The sequence below is a fragment of the Rhamphochromis longiceps genome, linkage group LG17 (assembly GCF_057381845.1).
Source record: "Rhamphochromis longiceps isolate RC_006_pf linkage group LG17, R_longiceps_female_GT1.1, whole genome shotgun sequence".
Lineage (NCBI taxonomy): Eukaryota > Metazoa > Chordata > Actinopteri > Cichliformes > Cichlidae > Rhamphochromis > Rhamphochromis longiceps.
The window spans coordinates 27,943,517-27,963,252 of NC_140573.1; the positions used below are offsets into that span (position 1 = coordinate 27,943,517).

The 19,736-nt window shown below is 40.5% G+C and overlaps 1 protein-coding gene across 4 annotated transcripts in view; it reads left to right on the forward strand.

Moving 5' to 3' along the window:
- The window catches only part of magi2a (membrane associated guanylate kinase, WW and PDZ domain containing 2a), a 273,251-nt gene that overhangs the window by 182,577 nt on the left and 70,938 nt on the right, over positions 1–19,736 (forward strand). For all 4 annotated transcript variants that reach the window (XM_085385962.1, XM_085385963.1, XM_085385964.1 and 1 more), the window contains exons 3-6: positions 1,964–2,083; positions 6,646–6,861; positions 9,127–9,337; positions 14,740–14,819. In XM_085385962.1, coding sequence (XP_085242088.1) covers positions 1,964–2,083; positions 6,646–6,861; positions 9,127–9,337; positions 14,740–14,819 — 627 coding nt within the window. The remainder of the gene's footprint in view (positions 1–1,963; positions 2,084–6,645; positions 6,862–9,126; positions 9,338–14,739; positions 14,820–19,736) is intronic.

The window sequence follows — 19,736 nt, forward strand, 5'->3', positions numbered from 1 at the left end:
TTTTTATTTAGACATCGCCTGGAAAACAAACAGTCGTCGATGAAAACTGTGACGACAAAATGCTGTAACTTCAGTCTCAGGTAGAAGCTGAAGGACCAGCAGCAGATCGGTGGTTTCATATATTTTGGCAGTGATGACAGTAAATGGCTACATGTGGATAATGGTCTGCAAAGCTGTGGGTAGGCTCTGCATAGGACCAGTGCACAGCAAAGCCTTTCCTTTGACAGGACCATATTAGGGATATTGATTCTCTGAATTTATTAAGAACCAAGAGCAGACAAAAGTGTTTCAAACACTCTGAACATGAGCTTTTTGTTTACCTGTTTGCTTTTGTCCAAACTTCACTATTTAAAGCGGTGACCCCTTTTAACCCTTGGGTGCCCTGAAGATTAGGGGGTTTAAAAAATCTTAATTGGATTCAGATTTTTTCAGTTCCAAACTTTAAAATCTTAAGAAGTTTAAGCTCGGGCTGATGATGTTGATCACACTGTCTAAACGCTGACACATGAAAGAAGCAGACCTCAGTGAGTTCATACACCCCATGTGAGGCTCAGTCACGTCTGATGGCAAAGTTGTTTATACCTGATCCAAGTGGCAGCATTTCAAATGCGAATAGCGTATGCACTTTTTTGAATACTCTCTCCTTCAAAGCATGCAGCCTCACTCTTGTTTGTACATATGAGAAGTGATTGAAGTGATCAGACGGCTTGAGAGAAGATCAAACCCTCTTCTTGCTCTCTCACCTCCACGCACGTTGCCAAAGAGGGCAAGATTTTCTGATTGTTGTTGCTGAAAAGTTCAAGTATAAAACACAAACCATGCAAATGTCTCTAAACTGCCCGATCTTGATGTTGGCCGACTTGCAGCCTCGAGAACCTCAAGGAGTTTTTCAGCCTTTAATGTAAACCCTTTAGGGGCAGTAAGATGAAGTAGGCTTGCTGATTCTATCCCCTTTCTTCTTATTCATGAAGTGAACCAAGAAAAACTAACAATTTCATCCTCTTGGGCTCTTAAGCATACCCATTTTTCCCACTTGGTAGTTTTAAGATCAGCTCTTTAACTGATGTAGCTCTGTTTATACAGTTAAAAGTGCAGTAATCTGTGTTTATGGAAACTGAAACCTGCGTACTTTTGGCTTTTCTTGGCCCACATCTACACAACACACAAACTTTTACAGGCGTTGTTTGAAACTTGTAATGCAGGAGCGATGTCATCTGGCCTCACATAAAGTCAAATCACCCCATGCTGCGTACAAGGGGCGATCGGTGGCACAACGCTCCGCCGTTAACTTTAAAACACACAGTTGGATACTTTATAGTCAGGCTTTAACAAGTGTGGTTTACAGGCTCTGCTTTAGTGTGAGTAACGCTCCCTCAGATGTGAAAACCCATTCAGCACCTCAGGGGTAGAGTGCTGCGTGTTATCACAGCTGGGATCAGTTTTAACTAGTCTAATTAGCACACAGCTATGAGAACGTATTTAGGAAGTCATTTGTACCTCATTTTAACATTGTAAACACTTTGACACACTTTGTTTTAGTAACTGGAGGAGAAATGATGGTCGTGACTTGACTTAAAATGCTGCTACCACAGGGTAAAATATTTTCACCGCACCCGTGTTCCTGTCAGCTGGCAGGACCGCTGCTCCTGTCAGGGAGTCCTCGACATGCTGTCAACTCCATGCAAATTGATTTGATTTCTCCTCTTGGTGTCCAAATTGCATCACTTAGCTCCTGAAATCATACCTTGCCACTTCTCCTCTCTGTTAAATATTCAGTCTCAGCTGTACAAAGGATGGGACAAAAAAAGGAATGTAAAGATAGGGAATTTAATGAATAGAGCTGGGCCTGGGTCAGCTTGTTCTGATCGTCTCGAAAACACTGAAAAAGACTCACCCTTAATCAAAGTCCCCCTCTCATTCAGTAGTTATTCACATTATAGCTCTTCTTGCTTATCTTCTGCAGGCACAACCAGGCAGCCCAAGGAAGGAGAGGTCCCGGGGGTGGATTATAATTTCGTGACCATTGACCGGTTTATGGAACTGGAGAAAAGTGGAGCCCTGCTAGAGAGTGGAACATATGAAGGTAAGGATTTATTTAAGACACGCTTAATAACGCGTATGATTGCGGCCATTCTTCTTTGTGATATTTCTATATTTTTTTAAGGAATGTATGCTTCAGTGTGGCACTATGGGTAGTTTTCAGCAGCTTGAATGAATGGGGCTCATCACCTCACGTCCACACTTCCCCCACACAAGTCTGCTTCCATTTATCCATCTTTTGGCTCTATGGAGATGAGAGTGAAATCTGACATGAAGGACACTAAAACCAATCTAAAGTAAATTCTCAATGAAACACACACACACACACACACACACACACACACACACACACACACACACACACACACACACACACACACACAGTACGTTCATGTTTTCTTGGCTCACTTGAGCCTGAGCTGCAGTGGCTCTTCAGGCTCCTAATCCAGACAAACAGATACTCTCTTCCATCTCTTTCCTGTGGTCAGACAGGCCTGAGGCTTAGATTTTAAACCACTCAAAAAGTCCAGCGCCTAGTTTGCCTGTCCACCTCCAACTCTCAGGAGACCCCTACCATTATATAGATAACACATAGCAGCCGACTTTCTTCTCTCCCACCTGACTCCAGTCTCTGTCAGCCTGCCGCCCCTGCAGGATGGAGCAAAAAAAAAAAAAGGAAATTGCAGATGGCCAATTTAATGGTCGGTTGCCAGAAGCAATGTTAGATCCTTTTGGCGATGGGAGCTGCCTTCCATGGGGAGAGGGAGACAGAGTTCCTTCTTGCGCGGTCGCTCGGCCACCATACAGCCTTTTATACATTTTAATAATTTAATGGCCAATTAGATGTGGAAGAAAGAAGGAAGGCATGAATTTTAAAGGAAAGAGCTGCCTGGTAAAAAAAGGAGAGAGGTTTGACTTGTTAGAAGGAAAAAAAATAGGAATTTCTCAGGTTCAATTCCTAGAAAACATTTCCCAGAGAAAAGCAAACATCCAAACATCCAAAGTCCAAACATCTTACTGTTTTGCTCTATTTTTTAACAAATATCTTTAATCAGCTGAGTCACAAAGTGAAAGAAACTCCAGTTTTTCTTCCTCAGTTAATTTCCACTTACTTTTTCACAGTGGTTATTTTAATTACATCCCTGGTGTTCTTCAACTTATAAAACAGGAGTCTGGGTGGTAATTTAATGATAGCGTAAAAATATGCCATTGCCATTCATTTTCATTATTCCAGCGTAATAAAATAATCTTTTTGTTTTTTCATGTTTTGATTGTGAGCTCTAAATATTACAATAACCGTACACCTTAGGTTATATTTGCTGTAATGATGAAGCTCGTCAGATAGATAAAGCCATCTGTTACACCATGTGAATGCCAGTTAGAGCCAACATTAACTACTAGGTAGTGAGTTCCAACCAAAACCAGCTGCAACATTTCTACATATATTGTTGCACAGAGCGATATGAAATGGACAAAATTAGAATAACTCGTGACTGTAATTTGAAATAGCTTTAGGGTTGGCTGTTATGGAAAGAGATGTTTACATTTATCACTCTTCCCCATCGAGGATGCCCCGGGGAGGGGCGTTACCTCTGCAGAATCCGGTGGGTACATGAAAAGTGTAGCTTAAGCTTTAAAAATTGCAAAAACAAATGCATTGGAGTGCGCCTGAACAAGTTTTACCAAAACAATGACAATAACTAAAAGGCAATGAAATAGCAAAATGTTATTTGTAAATGATGATGGGCGGGAGGAGTACTAGCAGATGATTTTGTTCAGCGGTGCAGGAGAGATCCTCACTTATCTGGATATGAGTTTGGTGTAGTCTGCTGAAGGAACAGAGATGCTGTGGCGGAGATGAGGTCTCCGAATAAACTCTTATCCGTCGTTTTTTCTTTTCTCTTTTTTTTGCTAAGAAAAAAATCCTTAACAGTATGGATACAAGATAGACATGGCCTTCAGTACCTAAAGGCTGCATTATTTTTAATGACCACCAGGGGGCTGGATCCCCTGGTTGCAAAAAGCTGTCCAGTTGTATAGAAGTCTATAGGAAAATTACTCTCAGCTGCCTTGCTGTGCTTTGTGTTCTGAGGACTTTGTTGGCTAAATCTCTAGTTCCAACTCATATTCAATAAAATATGAAGTTCATTTTGTAAATTATGGTTATTATTAGAGTCAGAAAGGAGGATTATTGCCAATGAGTTCTGTGTCAGATCCACCCCTTGCATGACAGGTTTACATAAGGGAAAACCTTCAGTGTGAAGCTTCATAACTGGACACTACCCACTCCGATCGCTGCGTCCATCTATTTATACCATCTCTGCTTTTATTTCATGATTGTGTTGTGACAAAGAAATCTCAGCTCCTCCTTCCTTTTGTTTCATTTTTGATCTTTTTTGTTAATTGAGGTGATTTCCTTCTGTTTTTTTTAAGAAAAGAAGTTACTTTCAGTAACACTGTAGACTTAAATCACCGTGGCTTTTAGATGTGACAGCATTTCCACCACTTACTCAAACTTCAAAGTCCAGGTTTCTGTGATGCTTCGAGTTATTTAAGTTCACACGCGGCATATACTTTTTCCTCAGCTTCAGCTCATTAAGGGTCCGGGAATCGTGTCTTTGGTTCAGAGGTTCTAATCCCACCAGTCTCCGTAATCTCTTTAGAGCTGCTCGCTTCTATTTCTTATTGCAGCCTTTAGGTTTTTCACAATGTGAACATGATGTTTCAATAGGTGCTTCTTCATGTTTCCCTTGATATATGTGTAAAAATTTGTCTCAGATGCTTGAGCCTAGTTAATTGCGCATAAGCAGAGCCTTCATGTGCTCTAGCAGGCACACTTGAGTGGATGAGGTCACCGATTTAAAAGGAAGCCTCCAAGGAAAGTAGTGTCTGATCTTTTAAGTGACAGAAGAATCTCTCAGACTTTGGATGAATATAATCCAATGTCTCACTCTCTCTCATCTGTTTGTTGTGCGAAAAACTCGAAAAGAAAAAGTCCGGTCAGTCACATAAAACTTGCAGTTTTTTCACTCTGCATGAAAATGCTTTTAGAAGCTTGAGACTTGCAATGGCTTAAGGAAAGACTGTAACTTTGTGGTTTTATTGGTCACTTCACATCTAAAAATGCCAGCACACTTTTTTTTCCCTTAGGTTTTGAGGTATTGGCTCTTCCAGTTACCCTTTGTGTGAGCCTTTTATAGCATTTTCCAGCTTTTTGGAAGAAAATGATTTATCACATTAAATCTCAACAGCACTCATTAAAATAAAAAATATATAAATCCATAAACATGAGGTTATGAGGTTTTCACATTGACTGATGGAGACTGTCAACAGTACTGGACTGCTGCCAGTACTTAAACTGAATGACAGTAAAATGTAAAATCAACTTAGACGACTGTGGAAGGAGCTGTTGCATCACAGCCAAATGAAAACCTGCAGTTCCCAGAGGTGGGGAGTTGGTTCTGAGCAGAGACCGAAACTAAGAGAGCGAGAGAGAGATGGTTATTATTCAGTCCAAGTCATGCAGAAACCCATAGTTATATTCCACGGAAATCCAGGCACTGGGCTAGTAAGTGATTTATATGCAGAGGAGGTAATGGAAGAACTTCGCAATAATAAATATGCTGTTCTTTAAATGGTTGCGATTAGCTCGCAATTAGATGTGTGCAGGTCAAGATTACTTTGCAAGTGTGCACGTCTTTGTGCAGATGATGGTGAATTAGCTGGAACAACATCTCAAGTGCAGAACTCATCTGACATTACAAGGCTAACATCCTAACCCGCTCTCGCTTCTCTCATCCTTACTTTCTTTATTCCGTGCCCGTTCTGCTGCCTCTTTGCATCTACATTATGTACACAGGAATTATTTTTCAGTGCTGCTTTTCCTTTATTAAAATTTTATGGAAATGCAGATTTTATTTTTTTTAATGTCATGTCATCTCCTGGGATTAACAGAAGCAGATATATTTACTTTTAAGACACTTAAAAAGGGGGGGGTCCAACATGTTTCCTTCTGAAGTACTGAGGTTCTTCCCAGTAGAGAGGGAGAGGATAAAATGGGCCAAAATAACAGCTCTTCTAGTTGCTTTCTTATATATTAGCAAACCTTTAACTAAACGTGTTCCTTTAAACACCAAGGTAAGCAATGAACCCTGAAACTGTTCAATGGGTCTATATTTTAGAGTGTGTGTGTGTGGTTAGTTTAAAAGGTTTGGGGAGCTCTGATTTGCATAAAATAGGCTAAATGTAAACTTGATTCAAATGGGGAGAAGCCAAATCAAATCCATTCAGTGAAACTGCAACACTTTGGCAACAGAACGCATTTCCCAGCTGCTGTCGTAGTCAGTGATTGGGAAGTGTGGAAATCACAGAAGCTGTGGACATATACCATCAGAGTGAGGCTGCGCTTTAGCCAAATGTTGCTTTGATCTAAAATTTGCATTTTAAGATGTCCAGAGCTTGTCAGTGATAGCCATCTTTTAGATCCCTTCATCCTGCTCTCATTTTCACAGGGAATTTGACAACTTGGTGATATTATGTGATGTATGAGAATCTAAAGTTCCTTTGCACTCTACTGTACGTCTATAGCTAAACTTTGTTTTCCAGATAACTTTTACGGCACCCCAAAGCCTCCAGCTGAGCCCAGCGCTCTGCTGCTAAATGTAACGGACCAGCTGCTCCCGGGCGCCAGACCCAGCTCAGAGGGCAAGAGGAAACGCAACAAGTCAGTCAGCAACATGGAAAAAGCCAGCATCGAGCCCCCCGAGGAGGAGGAGGAGGAGAGACCCATTGTCAATGGCAACGGTGTTGCTGTCACCCCAGGTCAGTCCCGACAGCAACCTCCACAGACGCACAGAGGCAAAGGTCACTTCTGCCGAAGGCTTCATCATGACAGCAGGGTCTGAGGTCACGCTTGGGCTCAGTCTGATCTGCATGTTACAGCGACAGTCTCTTTAAGGGCGGTTGCCTAGCAACAGATGCAGGAACAGATTGTTTTTACATGCATTTCTTTGAAAATGATTTTACGGCAGATTATCACTTTTAATTGGTTACACAAATATCTTTATATGTAGTTTAATGACGTGATATATAAACAGTGAACGGCAATTCGCTCTCGCAGTGATTACCTCTGCGGCACAAACAGTTTATGATTAAAGCATTAGTGCTGCTGCTCTCTAGAATTTGATATCATTCATTAGGTACCATTTTTAAACAGTGTCTCAGAACAGATAGGCAAGGGGCAAACACATATTTTGCTCCCCAATTCAACAAAAGCCTGTAGGCTGTTTAAAAATCAACAAGGGCATTTTATTAAGTGCTTTCTCTCATTTGTGAATCAGCCCTGTAGAAAGTGCTGTTATCCTCTTTGTAAATACAGAAAATTGGCAGAAAAGGGGTTTAACATTCTGTGTAACAAGGCCAAACCTCTAGAGCTTGTCGTTATCCATAAACTGATAGAGAAAGGTGCCATTCTGTGCACTGAAAGACTAGACTAAAAAGACGTATCTAAGTATACCTTCTAGTGTGTTCACTTGTTATAACAAGTAAACACACAAACACAGATACATGGAGTTGCTCCGTCACGCACTGAAACCCGTGATCACATGAATAGGCGATCATAAAAACACCATTATGAGTTCGAATTTTGTGATTCCAAATCCAGAGCCACGCTTCGGTCCTGTGACTTTCTAAGATGGTTTCATGGCCTCAGGAAAAGACTTTCACTGCACAGCATCAGTCAGAGCAGCACAGAAGCTCAAGGAGTCTGAGTGCTGATTTCAGCTGATCCCTGCACTTACTTTTATATTGTGCTGCAGCTGTATTTTTGGATGTAATTACGGCTATATACTATGGAGCTGTTAAGGTGATATTTTGAGAAGGGAAGTTTGGTTAAAGGATGCAATATTGGTTTCCTTTTGGCAACGAGGTCAAACAAGGTAAGATTCATGATTTGCGGAAGAAAAACAAACAGAAAATACTCAGATTAAATGTTCTAAGGGTGAAGTGATGATTTTCCTTTAAATATCATATTTGTTTTACTGGATCAGAGACATAAAATACCTGAATTGATGAAAGGAAATCAGAAGCAAAAAAAAGTTTAAAAAGTAGATTGTGTGTTTTTTTGCATGTTATTTTACACTTTGACTTTACTTTCATTTTGTCTGGAGCCTGCTGTGGATGATAAAATAATATAAATCTCTGACATTGTGATCTCATTAAAACCCAGCATGTAAAAGCTAAGACTTTATGTTTTTACCTGCTTATTAACAGTAATCTCAATCTAGTGGTAGTGGGGGTTTCTTAAAAAGGTTTTTGTCATCTTTGGAGACCCCAAACTGAAGCAGAGCACCACTTTTATGACCAGAATGCCATTGGTTCAAATTTGTACATGAAGTGTTGAAAAGTTTTTATAAATCAAGAGTGGAAATATCTTCAGCAATAGTGAGATGCTCAAAAACGTCATGCTGAGGCATGTTGTTTGTTAAAGTGGGCAGCTTCTCTCGGCTCAGGAGGAGTTTTGTCTCTGAAAGGGACCGAGTGTGGGCTGACCAGGAGAGCAGAAGGGGAATCAATAGAGCACAGCAGGCTCTGTGATCTAAGCAGATCACTACCTCGCGCTTTCCCTCCCATAGATTATCTCTCAATCCTCTACTTTCATTTGTCCCCTCTTCACTTCCCTCCACCAAACCTCCTCTGGGATGAGCTCACACTTGCCATCTCTTTCTCTGTCTTCCCATTTTTCTCTCGCTAACACTTTCACACACTGCCACAACTCAAAGTAGGGCATCACCGCCTGCTACTTTCTCAATCTCTATTGTCTCCTCTGATTTATTCATCTTTCTGTCTTGTTAACCTCAATCACTCCCTCTGTTCCCTCCTGTCTTTCCCCAATGTCACCACTTCCTCTCACCTTTTTCTAATCACTCTTTCCTCTTTTTTCTGCCTCCACCCCTAGCCCCTTCTCTCAATCAGTCCCTTCACATTTTCCACACTTCAGCTCCCTTGTCTTTCACTCTCCTCGCCCTCCCCCGTTCCTCTCCGATGATAATGTCATGCCTGACTCATCTTGTCCTGTTGTCACCTCAGAATCAAGTGAACATGAGGACAAGAGCACAGATGCTTCAGGGGACGTCGGCCCGCAGATCAACCCAGCAGAGGCCCCGAGCGAGGTACCCAAAGATGATGGACAGATCCCGAAGATGGCAGTGCCCAAACCAGATGAGAACGATGAGCTAGGGCCGCTGCCAGACAACTGGGAGATGGCATACACTGAGAAAGGAGAAGTCTACTTCATAGAGTAAGTGTTTGAATGATATATGCATTCAGACTTTTCTCAGACATTCTTGAAATTGATGATGTTTATAAGTGATTTTTAAAGACCTCAGCGGGGTGTAAAGTGACAAAAAAACTTTAGCTAAAAAAACGTTCTTCTTTTAAAGTAAGGTCTCTGAAAAATGAGCAAAATATAATTTTCTAGAACTTTCCTTTCCTTCACTTTTGTTTTTGCCATTTTTAAAGTATTATGTTAAAAAAAAAAAACTTATATCAAGCCTGTTTTGATGATACATGTAAACAAAAAAACTTTTAAAATTGGAATTTGAACGTTGTTTTGCATTCCCGTAGTTATTGGAATATTTTCTTTTACCGTCAGCCATTTGTTGTGTGCAGCTGTGGACAGAATGGATATCTGTACAAACTCACGTCACAATAATTATAAATCCTTTAATATAGCAGTCCTCAACCTTTTTTGTGCCGCAGTATATGTCCGTCAATATTTTCATGGACCGGCCTTTAAGGTGTCGCGGATAAATACAATAAAATAAAACCAGTACTGGTACCAAAAAAAGAAGATTTATTCATAACACACAGGAAAAGACCCAGGGAAACCAAGTTAACGATAAAAACGATTTTTTTTTAAAAACTATAAAAATCGATAAAACCATAAATTTCACACCTGCCTCAACAATCGCGGCCCCGTACCAAACGACTCACAGACCGGTCCGTGGCCCGGTGATTGGGGACCGCTGCTCAAATATATCAGCTGACCATTGATGTCAGCTGATATTACTTCACCAATAAAAATATCTGCTTGCCAATCATCTGTTTGTGTTGGCTGCATGTTAAAAAATATCATGGCACGAAAAATTATCGGTATCAACTATGAGACAAACTGTTGCTTTAAACATTGGTGCTGGGATTATACAAGAATTTCATTAAAGGCATTGCTCTGTAATAATAAGCAGCTTACACATTTCTTAAAAACAAAAGTAGAAAAATGAACAAATTGATAATCGATTGAACTGATTGGACAGGTTGACAGGTGAAGTCAGGCATGGACTATAATGCTCAGAAACAACATTGTGATCTGTAGTGAGAGTAGGGACCAGGTGGGAGAGAGTCTGGTGAAGTGGGAGGTATGCTCTGGGGAGAAGAGGAAGGCAGGTGGAAAGGTGAAGTTGCAAGGACCACAGGTAGTGAAAGTTGAAGGGGTTTAAATACTTGGGGTCAACCGTCCGAAGGAACGGGCAGTGCCAAACCGAGGTGAGGAAGAGAGCGCAGGCAGGGTGTAGTGGATAGAGACGAGCGTTAGATGATGTATGGTTTGGAAACAGTAGCACTGACATAAAGACGGGAAGCTGAGCTGGAGGCAGCTTGTTAAGATTTTCAATGGGAGTGACCGGGATGGACGGGATTAGAAATGAGTACGTCAGAGGGACAGCTCTGAATCTGAGCGCCATACTCAGAGATCATGTCATTTGCCTTACATCCTAAGAAGATTGCTAAAGATGTGGTCACTTTATGTTTTCAGCACTGTTTAATTGCCTCTGTGCTCAGCACACACACACAGACTATATGTGATACATGGTGGTTTTAAAGATTTAAAGCTCCCCAGAAATACCTTGCTACGTAGAACTCTTATAAACGCTCTAAAGTTTAATTCATTGGAGTTGTTAGTATTTTACAGCTGCAGTAAAACCATGGGGTGAATTTTTATTACATAAGAATAATTGAGTTGCTGTGTGTTTTTGCAGTGGTGTGGTGGGAATTGCGTGTGCATTTGAGTTCTTGTAAAACATTAACAAATGTAGATATAGCAGAGAGGGGGTTTTGCAATTGCGAAAAAGTTTGGGGGCTTTTCTGCACCAGTTGATCATTTCAGTGATTAGGAGAAATCTCTCCGTAGAATCAGCTGAATCCCAGCCTGCTTGAGCGCACTCTTTTAACTGCTAGAAGCTTCGCAGCAGCACCAAAGTAAGAAATGAGACAGGGTTGTCAGCCAGCCAGGCACATGTTGTCTCTTCATGTCTATTTGCCACAGATGCAAACTTTTAATTCCTATCCTCTGCAGACAACTCGCCATATGTCTCCTACCCCAAACAGAGAAACCTCATGCTCCCACATCCATCAAGCACATTACACAACTAATTCACTTAGCCTACCGCATTTATAGCATCAAGGGTTTTTTTTCTACGCATAAGTGATGCCAGGAGGATGCTTGTCTTTGATTGGCCTCCAAATAAGATCAATTCGTTTACCTACTGCTCTTGAAGTGAGGTGTCTGAGAAGAGGAATAGACGGAGGAAGAGGGAAGGGAAAAAAAGTGATTAAAAATAGCAAAGGCGGAAAAAAGAGAGGGTGACAGGGAGGACAAGAAAATGAGTAAGGAGGTAGTACGTTTTATATACTATAGGTAGTAATGGAGAAGAAATGACTGAAAGGCTAAAGTAGAGGAAAGAAAAGAGAATAAAAAGCTCTGATGAAAAAGATTCAACATTTAAGCCAAAGACTTTAACTTGCACTGAAGTTCACTTCATGCTCTTCTGTATTTGGCATGAAGCTTCTTGTTCCTCTTTTATCTGTCCATTTTTTTCTACTCAGGCTTCTGTTCATAGCTCAAAGGACAGCAATGCACCATTCAATCAGTCTGTTACTTTGGTCCAGACTAAAATACCTCAATACACTTTGAGAAAAAATCTACAATGAAACAGCTGTGATTTCTGGCAAAGATGCAGTTTCAACCTTGTAAATATATAAAGATATCTGCTCTGACATGTTTTGCCTATAACTAATTAAACAATTAATTGATTGATCAAGAAAATATATATTTTAGTGAAATGTATTTATTTATTTTATTTATTTTCAGTTATTCAATTTCAGTTATTTGTATTTAAAATAACTGATTTGTATGACAGAAACGCCTTGTTCTGTGCAGCATTTAATACTAATCAGCAAATGTCAACATGTTAACTCAGTTAATTAAGCTAGTCACAGCGCAAACACAATGTTGCAGGGCTATAACAACTATCTGGTTGTTCTACGTAGTTTTTTTTATATATATTTATTTTAATTATTCTAATATTCCAGCAATTAGTATTCTGGATAAACATCATCATCCAGCAGGTTGTTGGCACTCTTTTGGGGTTAGGATGTATTTTATCCATATAAAAGCAGAAGATTTTCCCTTTCAAATAAAATTATATACTTTAACAGCTATACAAGTTAGCCTAACCCTAACCTTGTGTTTTATTTTTTTATTTAACCTTTATTTAACCAGGAATGTCCCGTTGAGATCAAAAACCTCTTTTTCAAAAACCTCTTAATATTGAGTAAATGACTAATTTGAAAAGACACCGAGAACCAACAACAATTCGGCAGCTGTATAGAGGATGTTCTTATTTTTTAGCTTATTATTTCAGTTTAATATCCTGTAAATTATGCACTTGGCTATCAGATTTACAGTCTTAGCATCGAGCTGTGTGCTGTTTTTGTGGTCTGTGGGCTTTGTTTCTGGATTTTGTTTAGTTTTTTGCATCTTGGGAAGTTTTCAGTTCTCATTTAGTCCTAGTATTTTGAATCTTCCTTTCTAGTTGTATTTCATTACTGTTTCTAGTATTCTCATGTGTTTCCTTTTGTCTATCCTCCTGTATCTTTCCCATGTGCCAAGCTCAGTCTTGCGTCTGATTCCCTGGTTGCTGTCGATTACTCCGTGTTGCACTTTGGCAGTTGTCTTTTGTGACTTACTTTTAGTTTTACTACCTCCCCTGTGATAGTGCTGAATCTGTGAACCCGTGTCTTCTTTCCTCCCAGCTGTGTCTTATTTCCTGATTAGCCCTCAGTGTTTTTATGTGTATAAATAGCCACAGTTTCCCTCTCTCTTTTGCCTCAGTGTCCATTAACCCTGTTGGTGTGTTTCCTGGTGTTACTCCTGTATGTATGGTACCTTACGGACTCTATGCCAATAAACAGGAGTTGGTTTTTTTTTTTCTGTTTATCTTGCCTGCTTCCTGACTCTGCATTTGGGTCCTAGCCCCACATTCCTAACAGCGATAAGCTCTATGGAGGTGTTAACAGAAACTAAAGGTGTTTTCACATCTGCGCTGTTTAGTCCATTTAAATCCAACTCTGGTTCATTTGTGCTGATTTGACCAGACTTGCACTCAAGTGCATCAAGAGGAGCAGTTCAGCAGTTTGTCTCAGGTCCGTTTCTAAACGAGAATGTTTCCTTTATGTTAACATGATCTACTCATAATCTGACCTGGGTACCAGCTGCATGCTGTAAACTGTAAGAGTAAACCAACTCTAGCCCCTGGCTGAAAAATAAGTCAGGGACTCACTTAGTTGTGTTATCCACCAGGCCAGACAAAAGCGACTACTTCTTGTATTTTATTTTGTTGCTGTGTGGTCTGAGAGTTCTCACGTGGTTTGTTGTGGCACAATTAGGTTTTCTTGGAGTCTGTTTGGAGTTTTATTTTTGTGAAAAGCAACCAAGCCACAGAGAAAAACTACTAGTTCACAAAGTCACCAGCTGATTCAGACAAGAGTGAACAAAGTGTGTCGGTGTGAAAACGCCCTAAAAGAAGCTGATTCATTGCACTTCAGTGAATCAGGTGAGAGAAACATGCCAGACTACTTTTTGCTCGGTGATTACTTTTGTGTTTTTCCCTTTGTCTTCTTTGTCATCAACAGACCATCACTTAACTTAACTTTATTATCTCTATATTTTGCATTTTGCATGTTTTCAAGACTGTTCCTCTCTGTAAATCTATATGTGTTTGACGCCTAGCTGCAAAGAAAATATCCTGCGGGAAAACATAAAAGTTAAAAGTATTAAAGAGAAAAAAAGATATAAGAAGGTCTCCTCGCTGCATCCTCTTCCTTTATCTTCTCGCTTCCTTTATCTTTTTACTGTAGGCATTTTCAACACCTCCCCTGACTTTTCCCTTCCTACTATTGTTCTGTCATCATGAAGGGAGGCCATTGTGGGTCCAGAGCTTCAGACAAGCCGCGTAGATGCATTGCGCTTCCCTGGCACATCATCATATCTGATCTAGATCCAGCTCTCTGCCTGGGGCTCTGGCTGAATCTGCCAAGCCCACAGCTGTTCCTCTCCATCACTCCCCCGGTCACCCCTCTATCCATTCCTATCCCTTCTCCTCTCCTCCTCCCCCGCCCGCTAATGAGAGACAGTGAGCAAATTAAAAGTATTGATTGCCATTTTGTTAACCTAAAGCATTTTTCGTCTCTCTTGTCACCTTTTTTAGACGCAGGCACTCAAGGGAGTCTCATCTTTCCTCTCTGAAATGATTCTCTGGCTGAATTAAGAATCCACCAACCTCCTTCTCTCTCTTTGTGCCAAGTCTCCTCTCTCTCGCCATCTATCACACTGCCTCTCACGCTCTCTCTGTCTTTTCTTCACAGCCACAACACTAAGACAACATCGTGGCTGGACCCGAGGCTAGCCAAGAAAGCAAAGCCGCCCGAGGAATGCAAAGAGGATGGTGAGTACAGCAGCTCCATCGTCTATTCGTTTTTCCTCTTTTATGCTTTTCTGCCTCTTACATTCACTGATGCTAACTACACACTGGAATGTAAGTTGCTCACGGCATTAATTTCAAGAGATTAAAATCTTGCCTGTTGCTCTGATGAGCTGCATAGTGGCATGATTTCCTGCAAGTCGGTGGAAGGACATTTGCTAAATTGTGTACGCTGGTACAGGATTTGTATGTTTTAGGAGTTATGTAGAGGCAGCGCTAATGTGTGTGGCAGCCCGCGCTGCAGTTGATAGGAAGCCCCGTGATATGTGTGCTTAAAACCCAGGACCAAAGAGACTGGAGGTTACAAAGACTTCTTTATTCTCAACCGAGCGAGATCTGAAGTGTCCTTTATCCACCCACACACTCGATAAACACACAACAAAAAGAAAGGAGATGAATGTCAATGCATTTTTATAGACAAATACAAATACACAAGTGAGTTGTATCTTTCTCTTTTTTTCTCACATCCAGCCTTCCTGCTTCCCCTTTCTTTTTGTGCGTGACCAAGAGGGGGTTTATCAACTGAGTTATAGGCGCTGCAGGAGCAGTGCAGTTGAATATGAGTTGAATATGAATAATAGGATGGACAGAGACAGAGAAGAGAAGTGACTACCTTGCTTACTTGTTTCTCTTTTCAGTGCATGCTTGTTTATGGTGGGAGGGCAGCAAGGTTTTTTCAGGATGCATATTCCTGGAAGCACATAAATACATTGGACACTGAATGAGTGTTCAGACGGCAAGTCATGTGAGCAAATGACACCTCGCCCCAGGTCAAATTTAACCTGCCCTGTGTTGCCAGTTGTATGACAGACAGTTACATATGTTGGTGTATTGTTTAGTTTTGGAAATGTGGCAAATGATAATTGGAAGTGTACTAATAAACTTTCATGAGGCTACAGTCACAATACGGAAAACGGTAATTACAGACTTGGCACAAATTATTGCCAAAGTGCGCAATGAACTTGTGATCTCGTTCCCTTTTAGCTCGTTGCTTTGAAAACAGAGACCAGCTTTGCGACCACTCGCAGTCAGCTGCCGTCTTTAAACTGACTTTGGTGTGTCGAAACAGCAATAACATGGAGTCAGTCTGCTATCGGTCTGTAGCTGTGATTAAATCAGCAGAAATGACAAATCTGTCACCATCTACATTCACAGAAATTCACATTAACCAGTTACTCCAGCCAGAAATGTAGATTTGAAACAGAAGTTCAGAAATTCCTCTACAAATAATGACACAGTTCCTGCAGGATAGCAAGTGACACAGACACTCAGCCAGCTTACCTTTTAATGGAAATATAACCAGAATGCAACAAGTTGGCAGGCAGTTGAGTCCCTTGTTGCAAAGAGTTATTGGCAGTTTTTCTGCATTTATAAATTCAGAGTGATTGCAGTTGGTCTTAGAGACAGAAGTTTAGAGACAGAAGGTGACATGTGCCATCATCTTTGGACCAGTTGGTCACTATAGCTACTTGCAATCAGAAGCTGAATGCGAAAAGAAAATCAGTAGGCTACCACTGATGTTTTCCTAGTTTCAAGGAGGCTGCCATCCTTCTTTTACTTTTTTTCTGTTGTCACTGAGCCATAGGCAGATTAGACAACAAGCTTTTGTGAAATAAAGCTGAACAACCACCTCAGTATAAAACATCTCAGCTATTATATGGAGTTTGAAATCATAACAGCTTTGGTGCTCATCTGCCAGCACAAGGTAACTGATATCTGAAACGCCTCGACAACAATTAAATGAATTCTGTAGTTTTGAGTGTTTCCAGAGATTCTGTGATCCTCTTCTTCCTCTCCTGCTGTGTTTTTGACTATACTTACGTTGCATAATTAAGTTACCTGGAATAAAATATACCTTAAGGTCGCCCAAGCCGAGATTCTACACAAGTCCATCATTTAAAAATTAGCTGAACAAATACTCAAATGGTGCAATATTCCTGCACAGCCCTAGAAATTCAATACAGACACTACTGCCTCCTCTCCACCTACAAATGAATTCCAGTGACTCTGACCTTTCATCTCGCACAAACACCTGATCAGAAATCTAATTTTCACAGCTCTTGACCTAACACCAGTCAGATTCCTTAAAAAACTAGAAAACGAATGATATTCATACCAGCTTGCACTGTTTTGTCTACAACTACTTCCTGCTCAACATGTTTTCATTTTCATAACTGCATAACTACAGCCTCGCAGAGCTGCATGGTTATTGTTTTTCAATCAACTACACATTAAATATTCCCTGGTGTGTACCATGAAGTTAAATAAAATCTACATCCTACATAAAGTACATAAGATGATGAAGGATTCCGGCATGTTTTAAGTGAAAATAGAAATATTTGTATTTGCGGTTTGGTAGCATTAAACATGGGGACTCATAGCCTGTTTTAACCTTCCAAAAAAATTGCCTCTTATTCAAAAGAACCCCCATGTAGTCACTGAAACTCCCCTTTCTCTCTAAATCTTCAGACATTAAAGGGAGAATGATCTCCAAGATGATGAAATGACACAGAAACAAAGACAAAGGCGCCTGTGAGGAATTAGTCCAAATGTGATTGTGCTTTCATCTCCAAGACTTCCAATCCTATTTATCCACCAAGGACACACCACATGAGGAGATGTGCTGATATTTGCAAGGATCGCTGCTGATCTTCTCGGGGCGTCTCATCCACTTAGTTAGTCCCAGCGGTACGAATCAAAGTCAGGCAAGAGAGTCAACTGTATAGCAGTTGATAACAGTGGCTTCAGGTCGGGATCAGCCGAATGAAAAAGTTCAGTGACTGCACCTGTAAAAAAAAAAAAAAAAAAAAAAGGTAAAAAACGCACCTGTTTGAAATATAGCTGTTATCTCCTTCAAGGTTTTCTCCTTGTGCACCTTCAGCACTTATCTGCAGGTTCACTGCGCCTTAAAGGTTTAGAGATCAAACGGCTTCTGTGTTGAAATAACGCAGCTTTAATGTTTAGGATCTCTGGTCATGAGAAACGGGTCTCAGTTTATTTTAACTTCTTGAAGTTTAAGGACGGTCAACGAAGCATAAATTGTGGTTTCTGTGTCATCATCGCCAGTACACATGATATTGAATATAAGTAGGTTTTTTTCTCACCATCACCTTCCTCCCCAAAGCTAAGTCTTTGCAACTTCTTCCTCTTTCCCATATTGAAATTCACATTTAATGGAGTCCTGGGAAAACAGTGTGGCTCATCAGGGATACAATCTTGAGGGATGCAACAGCCAAATTTAAATTAGTTACAGTTTTTGTTTTTTATAGCTGTAGTCATTGAACTTTGTGACTGCTCAATTCTCAAGTGGAAAACACAGGAGAATTGTTGAGCTCAGTAATAAGTTATAGCTGAATGCTGCACCTCAGTGGGTCAAAATGGGCAAATTTCCTTATAGTTTGGAATATTGAATTTCCTGAAAGAGATTTCTGATTTTGTTACGGTGTTAACTGCAAGCGCACGTTGTTATGTGGGTTAAACCTCGACTTAAAGAATCTTATTTAATTCTGGGATCTTTTTAGCCATCTCACTGCATCAACATCTCAGCCTCACACAGCTTTTGGTTCATTTGACTTTGTGTTCGGGGATTTGTTAATTCCATAATTAAGCTGTTGACCTCTGTATTTATTTAGCTTTCAGATATATTTCTTTTGACGATCCAAGACTTAAAGATCCGCCAGGGAAGATAATACGGTGGTGTGCACTTTGCTCTGCTTTGTAGGTTTTAGTAACTCAAAGTGTGTTTCTGTGTCAGCAGCCATACGAGATGTATGTAGTTCAGCCAAACTTCCACAGCCTGGTGACACCAGCCACCCCTGAGAGCTGAGCTCAGTTAGGAGAGAAAAGCTGCCTCTGTAAATTCGGTATTGATTGGGGGAAAGGTGTGGGCGTGTGCGTGTCCATGTTTGAACCCGAGCCATGCTCTGATAAGCACTAACAGGATCGCGGGGTGGAGTCTCTGAGGTGTGACGAGACAACAGGGAGAGAGGAGGAGGAAGAGGAGTACAGTATTAAGTCAGACTTTGAGTGTAGAGGAGAGGAGTGAAAGTGAAGAGCACACATGGAAGAAGTGCTTATGCACTGGACTTAAACCGCAATACTTAAGGTTCTTTATTACAAATTTGATAGGAGAATTGTACTGTCACCAGAGTACACTTAAGGAGGAAAGCTTTGCTTTGTTGCAAATTATTTTCGTATCTGGTCGTATCATTTCTCTAAGTCAACTGTTATCTAGCAGTTGCGATTAAACAAAAGGCTAACAAGGCAAGAAATAAGGAGCCAGATGATCGAGCTTGTTATCTCCTAATCCTGTGAGATAATCACCAACCTTAGTCAGAGGGACTTGTGTACTTGGAAAAGTGTGAATATGAAATTTTTTTTAAATAAATGTATATAAAATAAAGTGATTAAGTGATCGACAAAGCCACTGTGACCATGCCTATGTTACACGGCTCTGAGGTAGGTTTCATTCTGTGGAGGGAGAATTTTCTTTGCTCACAGACGAGCCGAATCTCTTACGTCAACACAAGACTAAGGATTACGAAAGCTGCCTGCATAGGTCATACATACTGAAATACACAATTCACAATTTGCTTTAAGTACTAGTGACGTGTTTAATCTTAGTATAATGCATGATATTTTAAGTGTTTTGGACGTAAAGCCTTTCATCTTAAAAGCAGCTGGTAACTGCAGCTGTCAGACAGATGTTATGCTGTTAAAATCTACAGTTTCCCTCCTAAAATGAGGTGAAATAGAGATTTAAAAAACCCCAACTGACTGTTTAGAACCTCAGCGCTGTACCTAACAGCCATATGTGAGTAAATGTTTTCACCTCTGGTGAAGACAACTTGTTCCCTCTCATGTTTAAAGTCAGTTGCAACG